The following is a 21,552-nucleotide window of genomic DNA, read 5'->3' as shown; positions in this document are numbered from 1 at the left end:
AAATTCTATTTTAAATGTTCAACCATAATACATAGCTTTACCAATTAACCATAATATACAACTCTACTAATTAATCAGATATAAATTATTATAACTTAAAAACTTTATTTTGTTTGAGTATGGTTTAGATGTTCTCTTTTTCAATATAATTGGTTATTGGTTTCATGCTTGTTTAAAAAAAAAGTGTTCTTCCTGCTTGTTTGCAGTTGTTTTCAATTTATTTTATTGCAAGACCTTTTCAAAGTGAACAGAAAAGGCACAGACCTTGATATGAGAGAAATGTATTTATGAATGCTTTCATTAACTAAGATGTATGATGTACCAATGGGCTGTTCCCAACTTATTAATGTAAGTTTTGTTGTACAGAACTGTTTCTGAGCCTGTTGTTCAGAAACAGAAATTCCTGTTCCTGTAGAAACAATGTTGTATATGATCCCATATCAACCCTCAAAAGCTTAGTTAACCATAATGTAACTGAAATAATACTTAGAGTTTCTATATACTTTTGCCTGAGTCTAGATCTCTGAGGCCCTCTGGACCTGACAGTAAAAGGAGCAAGATGTAAATGACTTCATACAATTCCTCCAGAAGTACAGGGAGAAGTTTCTCAAAGATGAATAAGAAGAGCAGGCCAAAGGCTTGTCCACTGGTTTCTGAGTCAGTTCTCTTGGGAGGGTAGAATGCATAAAGAAGGGGATCTTGAAGAAGGGTAATCTGCTGGGAATTAAATGGGAATCTCAATTATTTAAAAGTCTTAATTTTAACATTGGTATGATAGTGAGAAAAATAAAAGAAAAAAATTGAAATTTTTGGAGTCAATACTGTTTAAAAAAACTGTGACCATGAAAGGTTAACCATTCTAGGTCTACTTCCATAGAACAATGTGAGGGGATTTAATAAAATATTTTCAAAGTCTTTTTTTCTTTTCTTTCTGTTTTAAAATGTTTGATTCCTGCCATAGTAGTGTCTGCAATGAGTAACATGTGGTGGGAATGGAACCATCAAATGGTCAGGTGATGTCTTGGCCCTTCCTATGCACTATATAATGTTTTGTAATATCATTATAGTGACTAATAACAGTTATATACATGATTATAGTTACCAAGAGTATCAAAATGGTACCTAGTAGAGCAATAGTTCTCAGACTTGACTTATCATTGGAATCACTTGGGGAGCTTTTAAAAAATTGACATTCTTAGATTCCACCTCAAACTTAATTAAATCAGAATCTTTGTAAGTGCAAGACTTTCTCTTTATAACGTAGTCTCTTTTGTAATTCTGATGACCATCTACATAAAGTACCATCATGATAGATGTCCTAAGTGAATTGAAATGAGAATTTAGCATAATTTACAGTTTTCATAACAAAGTTTTTGGATAGAGGAATCCTTGAAATTGGTTTGTTTTTCAGTATTATGATGTTTCTGAAGTCCTGTTTAAACATAAATCTGCAGAGTAAACCATTTCCTCTTAAAGGTAAATTTCAGCTAAAAAGTCCTAATTCTTAAAATATGGCATGACAGACTTTTCTTATTTAAATGTTCATTGGGAATAGTCAGTGTTAAATTATCCTTTCTTATAGATTATGAGCAAAGGGCATATAGCAAATCACAAAGTCTTACTTACTTTAAAAAAAAATAGTGGCTAAAATTTATTTATGACATGGAAAAATATTTGTGACATTGCAGCCACCTCTGAGCATAAATTTTATTTATACTTGGTATGCATTTTAACTTGATTTTTAAAACATCTCCAGGTAACTCATGGAAAGAACCCCTATTATATATCCATATATGTACATGTTGTTTTTCCCTGTTCACACTACTCTATATAATACTATAAAATAAGTTTGAATATGTATTTTGAAATATATTCATTTCTGTATTTAAGCACAGGGTTAATACTTCACACTATTGGTAAATTAATTGTAGCCACTAATATTCAATTATATTTTTATAATTATGTTCTTATTTTCCTGGTATATTAAATGTCTTCATTGAAGGAACATTTTAGTTGATTGACTAACAGTGGAAATAGCACTTGACAGTGAGATATGCAAATACCACAATGTAATAAAGACAGTTTTCTAAGAATTGCATATAACAATAGCAGAATTTTTAACCCAAAGATTCTATTATATTGTAAGGAATTCAAACTTTTGTTGGAGCTTATCACTTTGTTAATAACTTGATATCATTCTTTTAGTAGCCATAGAAATTTAAAAAATTAAAATTTTTCTACTGTTTTTCAGTCGCTTTTTTCAGTCATTGTCACTCTTCCTACTTTGTACTGGGCTCTGTTCTACTTGTGTTTTTCCCTGGTGGTTATCTTCTAACTCATCTGTGGGGCACCCTGTTATTCACAAAGTGGTGACTGCCCTGTGGATAGGTGTGCTCAAAGTGTTCTGTATGTTATCTCCACACGTTACACGTCTCATCTCCATGTTTCCAAGGCACACTAAAATGACATAGCTGAGACCTTTAAAACAGTGCTTAATAAAAGAGAACAAGGCGGTAGCACTACCGTGGAGGTCTAAGTCGCGAGGGTCTAATTTGGTGTTGGCAGGATGAGATGTTGACAGGGTCTCCTTTTTGTACAGCTATATCCATGGCTGTGGAATCACAGGAAGGTCCTGAGTGTGTATTTTGGATTTGTGTTCAAATTTCAGAATGCCTCATTTGTGTATACCAGTCTCAGCTGTTGCAGACTTTGTAATGAATTAGTATTGGACCCAGAAATTGAGTTTCTGCCAGAGGATTCTGGCAGTGAACATTCTCCTATAACAACAGGCAAATGATAGCAGTAGAAATGCCAAGGGACTTCACAATAGCATGTCTCGGGATTCAGCGTAATGGCTTAACTTCAACATAAAGATGATCAGAGCAAGAGCAGCTTATTATTCCACTCTGGTGAGTGGTGTGTTAGGTGCCAGTATGTAAATGAAGATAATTACAAGAGATTGCCAAAAGGTGTCCTCCATGAGAAAGTGTGCAGGTCTTAAATAGATTATTCTGCAATCATATGAAGTCTTTTTGGGGGGCAACAAAATCCCCCTCCTATGAAATGTTTAATATCTTTTGAGACACTGGGAGAAGAGTGCCATTTTGAGCAAAACCCAATTGAGATTCCTCCAAGATTGCAAAGGATCTACCCAGTGTGACCCTCAGAAATAAAGTTTTAATTTCCAGTTTTAACTATCCATCTTTCTATAAGCATGTTTTCATATGCTTCCTTTCTGATAATAAGCCAAAATGATTAAAGAGGAGAAACATTAAACTGGAAAGTGTTTTTCTTAAAAATGTATAGTTAAACAGCTTACTGCTTTGGGCAGAAGCTTTATATATTAAAAAATATTAGCAACTTTTGGAAGAAATTTTAGCACATGCTTTGTCACAGAATAAGGTAACTAGGTTCTTAACAACCTTGTGGGTTATCGTCTTTTTAAAAGCATTTTCTCTTATAGAAAAAATGCTCCTGGAATGCAATGACATTACTTTTTCCAAAATATAATATTTCTTCTTAATGACCAGCCACATGGATCTCACTCTGTGTGGAATTTTTTTTTTTCCCCAATGAGTTCTTCCTCGCACTACTTTCATATATTTTATTGTGGATAATTCTTTTCAAAGGCAGAGCATGACCAATAAAGTTTGTGATCTATACCATATAGTGTGTAACATAATGAAAAACAAAAAGACTAACAGCAACACTATCAGGCAATTGTTTACTTGTCAGTAATTAAATGGCAGACTCTGAGAGGACAGGCCAGTCCTGTTAATATTTTTATCTCTATTATTTAACAAAAAGTAAATAGTTAATGAGTGAAATATCTGATACAGTGACTCATCCTATTAACTATTTTTCTTTTGAAACACATCCATTTCTAATAAGGGAAGGAAAGCAAATTAAAATAAAGTATGTTTTTCTATTTATAAAGACTAAAAAGAAGTGATAATGCACACTATTGTTGAATCTGATGGATGGGTGATCTCATACACTGTGCTGGGATTGCAAATGGGTACCGCCATCCTGGGGAAGCATGATAATGTATGTCAAAATTTACTATCTGGGTGTCATTTGACCCCAAAATTAAACTTTTGTGAGATAATCGAGAGAGTGAGTTAGGAGGAAGCTCACAGCAGTATTACTTGAAATTGCAAAACTTGGAAAAGTGTAAATATCAATCATAGGAGAATTATATTAAATGAAAATAAGCCTTCTAAGAATTGGAAATAATGTGCTTTGCTGAATTTGAATTGTTTTAAAAAAATTCCAAACAGCTGTATCGTCTTTTCCTAAATAAATTATTCTTTCACATAAAGTACTTTAGGTGTGCGTGGATGTTAGTAAGTATTAGAGGTTTTAATAGAATTCTAATTTTGTAAGTAACTGAATCTAGAGCATGAAAAATGCTTACATTTTTATGTTAACAAATTTTTAAACTGGAGTGACCAAAATACCCATGTGTGTAGATGATTTTTCTAGACCTATGATTAAAAGGCAGATTAGAGAATGATTTCCTTTTCTACCTAAACAATCTTCCTAAAATAATTGAAGGACTCTCACTGAAGAAAGTGAAATACAGCTTTTATGATAATAGTAATTTTTTTTTTTTTTTTTTAGAGTTTGACTTTAAATAAAATGAAAGAGATGATGTGGAAAAGTCATAGGTAAAAACTTTTAATATAACTTGATAAAGGAAAAAGAAGTCTTATTTATGCTAATTTCAGTGTGTAGATCACAAGTCAATCCTCCAGAGTCATCATATGAAGGTTTGAAGGGTACTCACCATATGCAAGGCGCTGTGACTATTCCTGTAGGGAATGCTAGGTTTCTTCCCTTAGTGTACAAGTTACATCTCAAATATCTGAAGCCAGCTGAGTGCTTCATGTGTTTTACAAGTTTAGAAATGTCTAAAGAAGCATTCTTTTCAATTAAATACCTTTTGAGTGATTGGGTGCATTCTACTGTACTGTATATTCTTGGAAACATAAAGATTATTTAGAAACATTTCCATCCATTAAGGAGCTTACAGTATTAGATATTAAGGGTAATTTAATGTATTCACCTAACAAGATTGTCAGAGGAGTTAGATTTTTTTAATAGAAATGCTGCTTTTGCTAAAGCAAGGTGCAGAGACTTGTGCCATGACCTTGCATTTTATATATACCCTCAATAAGCGGCCCAGACTTTGTGCCATTGACCAGAGTTTGCTGGAGAAACATTTTTTTCTCTTAGCCTTCCTAGTCTTAAGTCTCATTGTGGTCGTTGGAACTAAGCTAGAGAGTGAAAGCAAAACATAGAGGGATAGTTACCTTTAGGAACTTCATTTCTTATCATTTCTTACAAGCAGGGAATCTTTCTGGGCCCTCCTATCTTCTGGTTCTTGAACTCTGGTTTTTACCGGGGTGCTATTTCCTACATGGATATTTAAACATTTTTTATTTATGCATAAGCCTTTATGAGTCATTATTATAGACAAATATAAGAAATTATTTTTAAATCAGAGATATACTGTAACTTCTTTGATAACATTAAATTTTAAAATCTCAGGGAGCTTAAGAAAAATTTTAGAGCCAAAGCCCAGACAAAGTATGTGCGTGCTCAGTCAGGTCCGACTCTTTGCGACCCCATGGACTATATATAGCCCACCAGGCTCCTCTGTCCATGGGATTTTCCAGGCAAAAATTGGAGTGGGTTACCATATCCTACACCAGGGAATCTTCCCAACCCAGGGATCGAACCCATATCCCTTGTGTCTCCTGCATTGGTAGGTAGGCTGTTTACCACTGTACCACCAAGGAAACCCTAAAAGCCAAGAAGACCTCATGAAAATTATATGAATTTATAGTTATTGATGTAGTAAGATGATGACTGTTATCACCATTAGTTTATATTTTATTTTATTCTAAAGATCAATTGTATGCATATTTTAATGTTAATGACTACAGTTCCACTGCTGATGAAAATCTAACCTAAACTTGGTATAGTCGGAACACAGAATGGAAATACCTTCACAAAATGGTTTCCTCTCTAAGGTGAATTTGCCCAAGATCTTTAAAATCTATCTCTGTGAGTTAGCTTCATAATGTATTACACAGGCATATATGTGTTTCATAATTTGCACTGTGATTAACATAGCCTAAAATCATAAAATTCCAACTATTTTCTTAATATAAATATATTCCTTTTTCCATTCCTTTGATCAACACTTTTCGAATAATCACAATCTTTCATCAGCAGTTGGTTATCAGTGACAAGCATTTCCTCTTTCCAGTGAGTCTTGTGTTTCACTCTTTAGATTGCCCTGCAAGACTGCTGCTGCTGCTAAGTCGCTTCAGTCGTGTCCGACTCTGTGCGACCCCATAGACAGACGGCAGCCCACCAGGCTCCTCCGTCCCTGGGATCCTCCAGGCAAGAATACTGGAGTGGGTTGCCATTTCCTTCTCCAATGCACGAAAGTGAAAAGTGAAAGTGAAGTCACTCAGTCGTGTCCGACTCTCTGTGACCCCATGGACTGCAGCCCACCAGGCTCCTCCTTCCATGGGATTCTCCAGGCAAGAGTACTGGAGTGGGGTGCCATTGCCTTCTCCGGCCCTGTGAGACTAGTAACCTGTAAACTGATGGGAAGAAGGCATCTCTTCAGAGTTCATTATTGGTAGGGATAAGGCTATACAGAAACTTGGAATGGAGCTGGGATTAGAACTTGGAATTTCTGTGGCCTATTTGGCAACTCTGTCATTTTGTTTCTAAGGACATTCTAATTTTAACTGTAGGGGTTTTCCATTGGAGGTTCTGAACCCACTGGGTCTGCAGGTGAACTAATCAAGGCCTCTCTCTTCTCAAATGGTTTTGCTCTCACCTTCTCTCTTTTCCTCTAGGACTGGCCTAGTTAGCTTCTGGGTTAGTATACAGAGGCTCTCTGCCTCAAGGCTCTTTCCTTTAGATCTCCCTAGCATTTCCTGCCCTTGGTGCCAAGCAGGGTCAAAATCTTTGCCTCGGGGTTCCTGGCTACTGATCCTCTTCCTTGCTGAGGGGAGGGTAAATAGAGAACAAAAGTTTTGCATTTTTCTTACCTGTGTCTTGATTACAGGAAGCTAAGATAGAAACTCTAAAAGAAACTTTTTCTGCTTTGCTTGGTCTGGCTGTTTTGAAAATGCATTCACTTACTTGTCCTTTGGGTGGTCCAGATCATCCTTTTGCAGTGCCTTTTGCAGTGGTGTCATGAGCATTCTTTCTCACAGAAAAGCCACCCATGTCCTCAACTCACTCCCCTAACTAACCTGTAAAGTATAGTTAAGAAGACTTCATTACTTATTAGGACTAAAACACATTTCCTCTGATAAGATTAATAGTATTTATCTTTCTGTGAAAAACTTGGTGTAAAAAAAAAAATCCCAGTAACTTGGCAATGTTTTCTGAAATACTTTTCTAGCTAAGGTTGCCAGATTTAGCAAGTAAAACTACAAATAAATTCAAATTTAACCAGGCATCCTCTATTTTATCTGGCAATCCTACTTCTGAATCCATGAGAACATAGTACCTACTGTTTTATGCTCGTTCTGTGTTTGGTTGTGATAGATGATTTTTTAAATTTTTCATCTTTAATAATTTTTTTTTCCCTCTGTAACCAACATCCTGAATCAAGCGCTTATTAACTTTAAAGTCACTGTCTTTTAGGGCTAGTAAATTCCCTTTAGTATACTACTTATATGGCTGCTGCTTCTCATGAAAAGTGAGGAAAATAAAAATAATTTGAATTGAATCTTGGAATTCTTTATGTTGTTCTACTTGGCATAACTAATGATACTGCTAGGACTCAGAATTTATTTTGTTCTATTACCCTAAGCAGTTTTTTACTCAAATCTTTTATTGTATAAAAGTCTTTTCAATGAGATACTCTTCCTGACCACCCCTTGTGGAAAAGACAAGAGCTTCAAAGTCAGCCAGATAGTTTTTCAAATTTCTTATGCCGTTTCAAGTGTATGTGAAACAGCTTGGACATATAACCTAACTACTTGGAGTGAGCTTCAGTTTACATAGCTATGATAAAGAAGGGTGTTAAGGAAGTGAGATAGTGTGAGCTAGGATTTGGAATTGTAGCTAGCATGTGATGAGTACATAAGAAGCATTTGTTCTTCCTTTCTTCCTTTTTGTTATGACTGAGTCCCTATAGCTACTTTTCTGTACTTCCTTTTAATGGCATGCAGCACCTTCCTACTTTGCATTGTGTTTATATTGAACATAGTTTTATCTTTCCTACTATACTAAAATGCCGTCTATGGGGTCGCACAGAGTCGGACACGACTGAAGCGACTTAGCAGCAGCAGCAGCAGCATACTAAAATATCCTTGAGGGCAGATGATTGGGAACACAGGGTGCATTGTGTATGTGTATGCCGATGTAGTGGTGGAGGAGGAGAAGATATAGCTCAACATTACATTCATAGAGTTATAAACCCTTTCACTCAGCCTCAGAGAGACAGCTTTCTAAAATATAATAGAATATGAAGTTGATAAGATATTCTTCCTATCCAGTGGGGCATTTTTCTGCTTGAGTAGATTTCCCAGAACTAAATAAGTATTAAACTAAAGTTTCAGGAATTACAGTGTGCCAAGTCCATTAGTTCAAACACATATATATCTATTTAACATTTAGCAAAGTTGCTATAAAGCTAAAAACCGGGAGTCAGTCACAGTTAACCAGTACTTATACATGAAGTAACTGATACTACTGGGGGAGTTATATGATTTCAAAAGTCATCGCTTGAAATGACACCACTGTATACTTTAAAATATTTTTGAATACATTATCTTCTCTGATTTGAAAACCACCTATAGGCAAAGGTAAATGTTATTAACTGCATTTGTAAATGAAACAATTGTTGTGATGTTAAGTACTCCAAGTTCAATGGCGAATAAAAGGCAAAAAGATATCATCTGAAATCTAGTCAATACCATTACATCATATACTTTCTTTCCTAATTGCAAATGGAAGGCTTGGTTTTTTTTGTTTTTTGTTTTTCTTGGCTGTCTTTCAAAACTGAAGATGGGAATACCAGACCTCCTTATCTGCCTCCTGAGAAATCTGTATGCAGGTCAAGAAGAAACAGTTAGAACTGGACATGAAACAATGGACTAGTTCCAAATTGGACAAGGAGTATGTCAAGGCTATATGTTGTCACCCTGCCTTTTTATTAACTTATATGCAGAGTACATCATGCGAAATGCCAGGCTGGAAGAAGCACAAGCTGGAATCAAGATTGGTGGAAGAAATATCAATAACCTCAGATAGGCAGATGACACCACCTTTATGGCAGAAAGCCAAGAGGAACTAAAGAGCCTCTTGAAAGTGAAAGAGAAGCGTGAAAAAGCTGGCTTAAAACTCAGTATTCAGAAAATGAAAATCCGGTCCCATCACTTCATGGCAAATAGATGGGGAAGCAATGGAAACAGTGACAGACTTTATTTTCTTGGGCTCCAAAATCACTGCAGATGGTGACTGCAGCCATGAAATTAAAAGATGCCTGCTCCTTGGAAGAAAAGTTATGACAAACCTAGACAGCATATTAAAAAGCAGAGACATTACTTTGCCGACAAAGGTCTGAATAGTCAGTTATGGTTTTTCCAACAATCATGTATGGATGTGAGAGATGGACTGTAAAGAAAGCTGAGCATCGAAGAATTGATGCTTTTGAACTGTGGTGTTGGAGAAGACTCTTGAGAGTCCCTTGGCCTGCAAGAATATCAAACCAGTCAATTCTATAGGAAATCAGTCCTGAATAATTGGAAGGGCTAATGCTGAAGCTGATGCTCCAATACTTTGGCCACCTGATGCGAAGAACTGACTCACTGGAAAAGACCCTGATGCTGGGAAAGATTGAAGGCAGGAGGAGAAGGGGACAACAGAGGATGAGGTGGTTGGATGGCATCACCAACTCAATGGACATGAGTTTGAGCAAGCTCTGGGAGTTGGTGATGGACAGGGAACCCTGGCATGCTGCAGTCCATGGGGTTGCAAAGAGTCAGACACGACTGAGTGACTAAACTTAAGTGAACTGAAAAACTGAATGTAATTGTTAGGATGAATAATAACATTACATATATTTTAAGTGACTCATTCTCTTCTACTTGATATAATTTAAGTTTCCATGGCTTTTGGCCAGGTTAAGAATTTTAAAAGATTCTGACTGAGTAGGATAATACTAAATTAGAGTAATGGAAAAGTACACAGCTCTTTATTCACTTCTGGAGGCAACAATTCTAGAAGATAGCCATTCTTTGCATGTCATCAGTATATGTAGAAGCACGTACTCTAACATCTTAAATATCTGGTTTTACTCTGCTGCTGCTGCTGCTGCTACGTCGCTTCAGTTGTGTCCGACTCTGTGCGACCCCATAGACGGCAGCCCACCAGGCTCCCCTGTCCCTGGGATTCTCCAGGCAAGAACAGTTGAGTGGGTTGCCATTTCCTTCCCCAATGCATGAAAGTGAAAAGTGAAAGTGAAGTCGCTCAGTCGTGTCCGACTCTTCGCGACCCCATGGACTGCAGCCTACCAGGCTCCTCCATCCATGGGATTTTCCAGGCAAGAGTACTGGAGCGGGGTGCCATTGCCTTCTCCGGTTTTACTCTACAGTCTGTATTTCTCAGAACAATGATAGAATAGCTTCCCGACTTTTGCTTCTCTGACAGTTCCAATCTTTTTCTCATTCTTAGTAAATAACTACACTTCCTTATTTTCTGAGTTCATTGAGATCATCCAGTGTGAACTCTTTCTACCTCTGCAAATAAATTATCTCTCATCTGTTTTCTTCAGCCAGTCTCAGAGGATGATGCATTTCTTCTCCCCAGAGACTATCACCTGTATCTGCTCCTTGATTGAGCCTGTCTCCTCCAGTGATATTCTCTAATCTTTGTGATAGCTTCTACTTCTCCCAATTAGTTCATTATTGAGTTTTGTTTATTTGAAACAAACAACAAACAAACAAGACCTCTGAAACTATAGTTCTTTATCTTGGTCTTCACAAAACTTATCAAAAGAATTACTTGCACTCATGACCATGGTTTTTTCCCATTGATTTCCCAGCAACTCACCAAATCTAACTTCTGCTTTAATGCTCTATGGGAATTGATATCTGATAGGTCACATGCACACTATCAGATCAACAAGGATTTTCATCATTCCTTACCTTCTTAGAAGTTTTGGTTTCAGAACATAATTTTCTCCCTTCAAAATTCTTTTCTTTTTGTTCTTTCCTCTTTTATTTCTTGCAGCTTCCTTGATATCAACTCAACTTCCTTGAGTTGACATCACAGTCCTTTTATTTAAATACATAACAGCTTTGGTAAAATATAATTTGCATGCTATAAAATTTACCCTTTTAAAGTGTACAGTTTAAGTGACTTTTGGTATATTCACAAAGTTGTGCAAATATCACCACTGTCTAAATCCAGAATATTTTCACAACCACAAAAAGAAACCTCATACTCATTAGCAGTGGCTCCCCATTCCTCCTCTTCCCCCAAGCCCTGGCAACCACTAATTTACTTTTTGTCTCTATGGATGTGCCTAATCTGGACATTTCATATAAATGAATCCTGCAATGTATAGTCTTTGTGACTTCTTTCACTTAGCATATTGTTTTCAAGGTTCATCCATGTTGTGAAAAACTTATTGAATAGTCTGAATTTTGTTTATCCATTCATCAGGTAAAGGGCATTTGGTTTTATTCCATCTTTTGGTTCTTATAAATAAAGCTGTTATGTACAACTGTTTGTATGGACATAAGTTTTCATTTCTCTTGGATATATACCTAGTTATAGAATTATCCAGTCTTATGGTAATTCTGTGTTCAACATTTTGTAGATAGCTTCTTGACTTCTATTACTGTGCTCTCCTTACTATTTATTGCCTTCCTTTTTCACTGTTTTCTCATCTTCTTTAGACAAATGTGACATTCCCCAAATTTTGGACCTGACTTTTTCTCTCTCTTCATTCTCTTTTCCAGCAACCTAATGATCTCCCTTTGTCTTCACTACCATCTATCTCTTACTTTTAGGAATCTGTTGTCAGCCTGATCACTGTCAGCGTTAGAGCTCAACATTATTAATAAACTAAAGAAATCTTCACTTGGTTATTCTGCCAGCAGTCAAACAGCATCGTCTTCTTTCCAAAGCGTCTGTCTCATATTCGCATTTCCCCTTTTCCAATAGTGACACAGCCATGCTTGATCCTTGACTCAAACATTTGAAGTCATCATTTACCTCCTTACCTTTTATCTTGAACCCAGTTACTAAATTCTGCCATTCTTTTGACAGTTTCTCTTGTAGTTCTTGTTTTCAACTAAAATGTTTCTTATTATTTTTACTATCTCTTTTAGATGGGTAGAGTAAAGACTCTGTCTGCCAATGCAGTATATGTGAGTTTGATCCCTGGGTTGGGAAGGTCCCCTGGCACAGGAAATCATAACCGACTCCACAGTTCTTGCCTAGAAAATTCCATGGACAGAGGAGCCTGGCAAGCTATAGTCCTGGGGGTTGTCAAGAGTTAGACACAACCGAGCACGTATGCACTTACCTTTTAACTGGTCTTTCTACCTCGTATCTTTCCTTACTTTCTTTATCACTTCTCATCTCCCTTCAATCCATGACTTCAGCACTGTCCTTGGCCAGGCACATCCCATCATTTCCAGATTCAGCAACATTTGCCCTTACCTGCTAAATATATCAAGTCTCTTTGCTGATTATGATTTAGTTATACTCATTAATGAGTTCCAGTAAATCTTCCCATGAGGTAACACTACTAAATTAAGCACATGTTCTATCCACAGTCAATTATTTTATTTTTAATGTGTATGACCCTACATGTTCTTTGCTTCTGTTAAATGTGGTCACCTTCTGTCATCTCCAAAAGATGAACTGTCTGTCATGTAAGTTTAGCCCAAATGTCATATATCCATAAGTTTTATCTGATCTCCCCAACTGAAAATAATCTCTTCTACTTATAAACTGAAATGTTTTAAAAACCTTTTCTATGGCTTTTGATATTACAATACATGTTTATTATTAGACAGTAAGCTCTTTGATGGTAGAAACAATGACACATCAAACCTTACGTCTGCAAGCATGAAATGCTTATTAGTTATTTGCTTTGTACATGGGACACAACTGCAATTTTTTTTGAATGGCAAGTAATTGTTGATGTATTTTATTCTTACAGATATTTTCCTAAATGCTACCTCTTTTGCAATGTTACTTTTAAATTGCAAAGGGGATCAAGAATATGGTATTCAGGTATTACACTATAATTTAGTATCATGTATTTTCAGTTCATCTATAATATGGAATTTGAAATTATAACAATATAGCAGTAATGAGTCTTCAGTCCATATCCAAACAAAAGATGATATTGGCCTTATAATGAGAAAAAAGAAATGTGATGGTATGGGAGAAAAAAAGTAAATCCAAATTCATTTAGAAAAAATAAATAAAATATTTTATAACAGAGAGAGAAATAACTGAAAGAATACACATAAACTGTTGTAGTTCCTGGAACATGTACCATGAAAAAGAGATGTGTGGAACTATTTTAATAAAATTAGTTCGATTCATCTTTACCTTTCATATTTGGGAATTTAGGCAGACTTCTAATACATGAACAAGAATTACATTTAGTATTGCTGTAGGTTATATTAGTGTATCTTGTGTGTTTCAATAGCCATTTATTATCATTAGCAGCAGAATAAAGAAGGAAATAGGGATATGAATACCACATAACTTGGTATTGTTTACTGCAGCCTGTGGAATGCTGCTCAGAGGAAAAGAATGCGTTCATTCCTTTAAACTGAGTGTACGATTTGAGACCTGAAAAAACAAACCCTGTCTTAGCCATTAGTTACCATTAACTTACAGATTTATTTTATGCAAGGGTATCTCAGCTTATCTGGGAGTTTGGAGCCATACTGGAATATACTGTGTATTGGGTTTGGGCCTGAACCTTAAGGACTTTGTTGGAACTTTGGAGGATGACTTGCGGATCCATTCCACAGCATATTCAATACCTTATTTTTCTCCTCTTTGAATCCACATCATGAATGCTAAGCTAATATAGCCTGATATTTGATTGGTAAATAGGATGCTTTACAATTAATTACTCACCCTTATTAAGTAACATAAAATAAACTATTGTAGCTTCTCCGTTTGGCCTTCATAGTGGTCCACAACATAAACATAACATATCCACACATTTATTCTTTAACTTTATTTGAAATATACTGTAACACAGAAATAATATTATTTTAAAAATGTATTTTCTAGTAATTGGCTTTTTTTTCCCCAACAAATTTAGTCTAATTATATATCAGACATGATAAAATGAAAGGTCAATCACTACAGATACATAATTTCACTCTGATAGATTGCTGTTTGAAAATAGGTTATGACAATTAGATGATTAATTTTCTTCTATTAAATAGCATTATGAGACTTCAGATTACATTTATCAGTATATTCTCTTTAGTAGGGACATGATGGGAGGAAAGGCTGAACAGAATTGAAATTTGTCTCCTTTGTGGAAGGACCTGAATCTACTTATTATCAACTACACTTGTGAAAATAATTTAAAAATGAAATTGTTTGAAAACTTACTATATGCTGAGTATTCAAAGTAATATGTTAAAAATGTCATATGTTAAAGGTTAAAATATGTGAGTGTGAGGAGCAAAATTCTGGGTATCCTACTGGCAAAATTGTTTTGGTTCTGGTTATCTGCAAAGTGTACACCCCTTGTCAGTTTAAGGAGGGAGTGCCCGTGTAAACATTCTTGTTTCGCCTGTTCCACATAATCGTTTCTTGTATCATATTTCTTCTGACCTCACTATCTGAAACCAATTACAGGAGATCCATTTGGGCTGCATCTATTTTCATAAGAAGCCTAGGCAGCAGTGTTTTTCTCAGAGATGAATATCAACATCAAATATGCTTCTGAGTGCTTTGTTATTTATGTTTCAGAGAGATTTTGTAGCCTTCAGCTCTCAAGAATGTGTCACGCTGTGCTGTTTATACATTGAAGATATTAATGGGCGTAGATGTCATTTTTCATTTTAACGTCTCAAATGCAACAGGCTGATAGGTTAAGCATTCCTATTTTTATGAGGAGAGATATGAACGATGTCTTTTTTTTTCCAAAATATACATATATTTACTTTGAAAAAAAGAAGTTATTTATAAACCTGAGAGTGCTCAACATTTTTGGTTTCACTGGGTGTTTCTAAGCTATTCTCAAACACTTTATTCCTGGTAAAAGTTGTCAGTATTCTTCAAGAACTAAAAAAAATATTGCTCTGGCAAGTCACAAAGTTTTTTTACTCTTTATTCTCATAATGACACACTCATTAGAATTACTCTTTGTCTAAGTGATTCCTAACTAACTAAAGTTATTACTGCTTTAGAAGGGTGACATGCTTCAACTTCACTTCACAAATTTTTTGTTTGTTTGAAATTACACAGTAACTATTAGCAATGATATTTGCAATAAACATTTATAGGAAAATGCAGTGAATTCTGGAAAACATGTACATCTCCACACTTCTGCAGCTTAACAAAAAGTATGCCTTTATTATAAGGATTTTAATTTAATTCTGATTCTAATTTTTAAAATGTCCTATCTTTTCTTTAGCTTTGCTAAAGTTAGATAACTCCATAAGTGAAGTGCACCCTTAATTCAAAACAAATGTGTTTTCGGAAACTAGATATGGCTTGACTTCATTGGAAACCTTTCTTATTATTCATTTGTATCAGACTCAGTTATTATTAAAGGAAATTTTGCAAGCATCTTTTGCATTTTGTTCTAAATTATTATTTTTTGTTTTAGAAAGGGTGATTATATAAATACCTAAATGGCTCACAGAACTTAATGAATAGCCCTTTTCTATTTATCAGTTAAAGTGGACAAGCAATTTTGAAATTAATATTCTATATAATTTGACACTTACCTTATATTGAAGGCAGTATTTTATCTCATAATCTTTCATCACTTGAGTAGCTACAATAATAAACTGCAAAGATGAACTAAATATCTTTGAACATTTGTTTATTGAATTCAGTCCTAAAATGTTATCTGGAATACTGGAATTAAAAATATCATGTGATGCCTGCAGTTAGAATGCAAACTGCCAAAGATTTCAGCTTATGAGTTTTAAATCATTCCTGATCTCTTGGAATTGTTTTTGTCCTCCATCTCCTATATTTACTATAGCAGTCTCTACTACTACTAAAAGAATGCTGATATAAGCAAGTAGTTCTTTTCCATAAGAGTTTGTATTGAAAGACGATTCTTTACTATTTTAAAGATAACTATAAATGCATATGCAAACCAAGGTATTTTAAAAGTAGAAGCATGTTTTAGCTAGCTATTTTGTGGTATTCCATTTTTATTATGACTCCTTTAAAAATGATGTACATTTTAATAGTAATATTTTCATGAGGTGTAATTCTAAATATATCTACTTTAATGTCTTTCTATAGGCACTGGGTATTATGTATTCCATTGGGTTACCTGTTTGGATTGAGTTGAATGAATACAGTGCAAGGTTGTGAAGGAGATAGACTTCTAGATTTGAGAGACAAAGGCCTTAGCTTTTGACCAGACTCTGCTATTGCTTTGTGACTTTAGTCATATTATTGTAATATTGGTTTTTCAGTTACCTGTCTACAAAACGTGAAAGCTAGGCTAAACAATTTCTAAAATTTTTTCCAGTTTTAGATTCTTCAGTAATTTTATTAGTAAAAACTTGTCAAGTGAGTAGAATTTTATGATAGTTTAGAGCTCCATCAGGTATTGGTAGAACATGTAATGAAATTGAAGTCAAGGTTGATGGGAACACTTAGCCCTAAAAACAATATTGTTGTTATTCAGTCACTAAGTCATGTCCAACTATTTGCAACCCCATGGACTGCAGCACACCAGGTTACCCTGTCCTTCACTCTCTCCCGAAATTTGCTCAAACTCACGTCCATTGAGTCAGTGATGCCATCCAACCACGTACATTCTGTGATCATTCCATTCAAAATGAAAGTGAAAGTGTTAGTTCCTCAGTCATGTCCGACTCTGCAACCCCACGGACTGTAGCCCACCAGGCTCCTCTCTCCACGGGATTCTCCAGGCAAAAATACTGACGTGGGTAGCCATTCTGTTCTCCTGGGGATCTTCGCAACCCGCGGATCAAACCTGGGTCTCCCATACTGCAGGCAGATTTTTTACCATCTGAGCCACCAAACACAGATTCAAATTATAAGGAGATTATATAGTTTCCCTTTTAAGTTCTGATAAACACATATGGTCTCTTTACAGGTTAAAAAAAAAAGAAGTGATTTATTATGATGTCAGAGCTGTCCTTCCCTTTACTTATTGTTCTTCTTTACTAGAGTTTTACTCATTGCCTTCTGACAGTTCCTTTGACAACACAGAGACACACCAGAATGCACTCTGACCTGGAAGCCAGGAGACCTTGAAAGCACATGATTACTCTAGGCCTCATTTCTCTCATTTGCTAAAATGAGGGGGTCAGATTGGATGACTTGTAATATCGCTTTTAGTCCTAGTCATTCATGATTCCAGGATTGTGGACTATATTCATTAAAAAGTCTTCAAGAATAATATGTATGTGTTTCTGTGTCTATGGAATTAAATATAAACTATATAAAACTTTATATATATATGTATATATATACAAAATAAACTAATAAATTCAAAAATAGAAATTCTAAGGAAAAAATTTAGGCAAACTGTGTGTGACTTTTGGCATTAAAGGGGAAAATAGTTGATTTTTTGATCTTGAGAATTTCATATAAATGTAGCCTAAATCACACTATATTAATTTCATTTGAAAAATAACAGTTATCTTTTTTTAAATGAATTTCCATTAAAGAAAAAAAGAAAGAAAGCTATATTATATAGGATATCAAGTTGAAATTTTTTAAACTGAATTTTGTGATAATGAAGTATTTATGGAATTTTTCTTTGATATTTTTTCCAGCTGAACTTTATAATAAAACTGCCTGAGATCACTGGAATGTGCTAGCCTTAGAAATATTTAGGCTGACTTGTAATTACTTGAAAATTTTAAAAAACAAATTGAAGTTGTTGTGAATGAGTGTGTCTCCAAATGTAAAAAGTGTGCTTGACAAACTATGCCAAATCCTGCTATGGGAAGGCAAATCAATGTTGTTAGGAGATGTGCTAGGGCATTCAGTTTGTTTACTTTGGTTTCTATGTCTGCCTGCCTTCTCAGAAAACTTGCTTGGAGCCAGACTGTAGCAGCCCTCTCTCTGTCTTTTCATAATTGATCAGGGGATGACTGCCTTCCCTGAGGGTTAAGACGTGGCAACTTTTTCTGTTTGCTCAGCATCTCAATGCAGTAGTTCAAACATTGTTCACACCAGCTGGCAGTGTAATGCCATATGCACATCTTGTCAAAGCAACTGTTGTCATGGATACTAGAAACTCTCTTAAAAACCAGCTCATTGGTTCCAATCAAATTTGTACTTTTTATCAGCTTAGAATCTGAATTATTATAGAAGAATATTGATCTAAGATATTTTTCCCATCATGAAAAATTTACCTTGTACCTTAAAACAGTGAATAACAAAGTAGGGTAATGATTTATTTTAGTTTTATGTGTTGAAAAATTTCATCATCTAGCACTCATTGAACTCAGTTGTTGAGAAAAACAATGAGTTTGTAGAAGCTCTCGAAAGTTTTTTTTTTTTAATTAGTTTGCACTGCTACCTTTAAAATATCTCAATGTGTATTTTGTATGACATTAGGTTTTATATGATAAGTTTATAAGGTCCAATCACCAAGCTGTCCCTCCTCTAATAAATGATATGCTTACATTAATTCCTTATGTTAAGTTTTATCTTCCTGAGTGGGACAGAAAACATAAAAATAAATGAAAACATCTTCTATTTTGATTGGTATTCTGTCACACATAGAAACAAATCTGATTGGTTGAGTGGTAATTTCTTTGTTCTCTGATTTTGCTAAGAATGCAAATGAAAACCACTCAATTTTATTTGGTATTAAAACTGCACTTTATTTTGTCAAAGGAGAGGTTTCCCCTTGAATTGTAAGTACAAAAAAAGTGTTTTTAATCTTTAGTGAAAATCCTAATTAATTCACTTTCAAGATAGTCTGATGTTGATTTGTCAAATTTAATTACAGCTTCCGGTAACACTTGAAGTCTACTGCTTTTGCTTCAAAAGTGTAATATGAAAATGCAAATTGAATGATAATTTAAAAGGAAGTGGGCATTTTGGTTGAACACTCGAAGACAAGTTCCATGTGGAAATGAGGTTGTTGATGTGGTTTATGATTTCTTTCTCTTTAAGCACTTTAAACAAATTAACTTTATTTTTTGCAGGATTACATTCATCTCGATTATTTTAAGTAAAGTTGTGTAATGTGTGATATGTGATTTTTTTCACATTAGAAGAAAAAGAATATTTAATAATTCTCTAGAAAGGGAGGATGGGGGTGGGATTGCCATACATTGAAGTTTATTACTATTAACCAAAGAATAACTGATAATTTACCTTTCAAAAAATATTTAGATATTGCTCACTTTTCACTTCTAGGCTCTCCAAGCAGCAAGACAACTTCTCTTACAGCAGCAGACAAGTGGATTGAAATCTCCCAAGAGCAGTGATAAACAGAGACCACTGCAGGTTAGTAAAGCAACACTTCTATCCTTGAGGTCTTACTTTAAAAGATGTCTGTAATGATAATAGATATGCAGACCCAGTTGTATACATACATAAAATTATTACATTTGCCTATGTAAGTAATTTTCATTCAAAAAGAGAACTCATATAATCTTCTTGAAATAGAAAACAATAATATTCTACTAGCTTAAATTTCAGAAGTTCACAAGGTCACTTACTGGACAAATTATGTAGAGACAACATTTAGGATACATAGGCTTTAAGAGTTTTGTGTAAAACTCCCTAATGAAATTTTATTCACAAACAGGTTAAGTGTGAAATTTCTTCCTTAAAAACAAAGTCATAGTAAAATGGTAGGGAAGGAAACAAAGCAGTCTTAAGATAACCGTTCTGCAGTTGTATTCGAGTGACAAATGCAGAAAAACCTCCAAGGTTGCCAGAAAAACTGTCTGAGTTTGCCAAGGAGTTATTGCTGTTGCTACAGTTATAAAAACACATTCTGGAGTTTGTTGTCCTTATTCACTATGTTTGTCCTATGAAACTGATAGTATGATAGTATGTATGTCTTTTAAAGTAACTTTTTGCCACATAATATAACCATTGTTTTGTATAGCCTTAACCAAAATGTATAGGACATTAGGAGGAAGAAACATTTTTAGAGTATATTTTTGAAATATTTGGAAGGTAGACCCTGGAATTGCATAAAACATTATTCAAAATGTTTATCATTTCTATTGAAAGATAAGCAATGCTTTTTTTGAATCATGTGTTATATACATGTCTAATAAGTTGTTGTTTTTTTTAAAGTCAACATCATTCTTATTGCTTTAACAAAATAATCTTGAAATAAAATTCATGGCCTAGCTATCTGTTTTCATTTTCCAGGTATACTTTCAGATGCTAGTAACTAATTCTCATATGGTACCCTACTGAAGCTTAGTTTGTGTGACAGAATTATTGGCTATTGATCTACATAATCCAAAAGCTACTTATTACCTAAAAATTGAATTAAATGCATAGTCCCTAGGCAAATGTGAGATGAGTATGTATTTTTGGGAACAAACCCATTTTTGGGGTGTGAGTGGGAAGAAGGGGGTCTTGGGGATAGGTGGATATGATGTACCGATGTCTGCCATGATTGCAAACCAAAGTTATACTAAGTCAGCCTAAGTTTAAGATTAATTTTAATTTTTTTCTCTTGTAAAATGGATTTCACATTCTTTTAACTGGTAATTCTGTAGTGACAAACTTTCCTCACTATCATATGCCTCCCCAAGTAATTACGGTTTTTGAAGTATTTCCATCAAGTTATCTGATTCCATGAGAGCCTCTCCATACATTTACATGACAGAGAAATTTACATAGAAGTCACAGAAGATAGCAAATGAAATGCTTATCCTCACTATGGCTTCAGACTGAGATTTTTGCTTTCTTGTTGGTATAGCAAAGGAAATTTAGACACTGGCAGAATAAACCAAAGGTAGAAAAGTTCATTGTTTCAGATATCTGAAAGACACTACATATTGTCCTAATTCTATTTTTATCATAGCTCTTGACAAAACAGACAAAATACTAAGTTGTTACTCTCCAAAGCTAAGTCCAGTAGAAGTTTCTTTATTGTTGGTTACCACGGTATCTTTGGAAAGAATGGCTGGGCTTTAGTTTTTCTGCTTTCTTTTTTTCTTGTTGTATTGGAAGGCAAAATGTGCTACTTTATTTAACTAAAACATACTTTTTTTTTTATTGGACAATACGTACATACATATAATGTGGAAATATTAATAAGTCAAATAAGAAAATGTTGGTCATGTACCAAATGTTTAAATAGAA

The 21,552-nt window shown here is 34.7% G+C and overlaps 1 protein-coding gene across 12 annotated transcripts in view; it reads left to right on the top strand.

Moving 5' to 3' along the window:
• FOXP2 (forkhead box P2) overlaps positions 1 to 21,552 on the top strand; it is a 1,512,938-nt gene that overhangs the window by 1,295,130 nt on the left and 196,256 nt on the right. For all 12 annotated transcript variants that reach the window (XM_081537130.1, XM_081537128.1, XM_081537123.1 and 9 more), the window contains one exon: positions 19,636 to 19,725. In XM_081537130.1, the coding sequence (XP_081393256.1) occupies positions 19,636 to 19,725 (90 nt within the window). The remainder of the gene's footprint in view (positions 1 to 19,635; positions 19,726 to 21,552) is intronic.

Source organism: Giraffa tippelskirchi, chromosome 10, assembly GCF_054371585.1.
Source record: "Giraffa tippelskirchi isolate mGirTip1 chromosome 10, T2T-mGirTip1v1.2.pri, whole genome shotgun sequence".
Classification (NCBI taxonomy): domain Eukaryota; kingdom Metazoa; phylum Chordata; class Mammalia; order Artiodactyla; family Giraffidae; genus Giraffa; species Giraffa tippelskirchi.
Note: the sequence above shows the minus strand (reverse complement) of the source record. Positions and strands in the feature narration are given on the sequence as shown.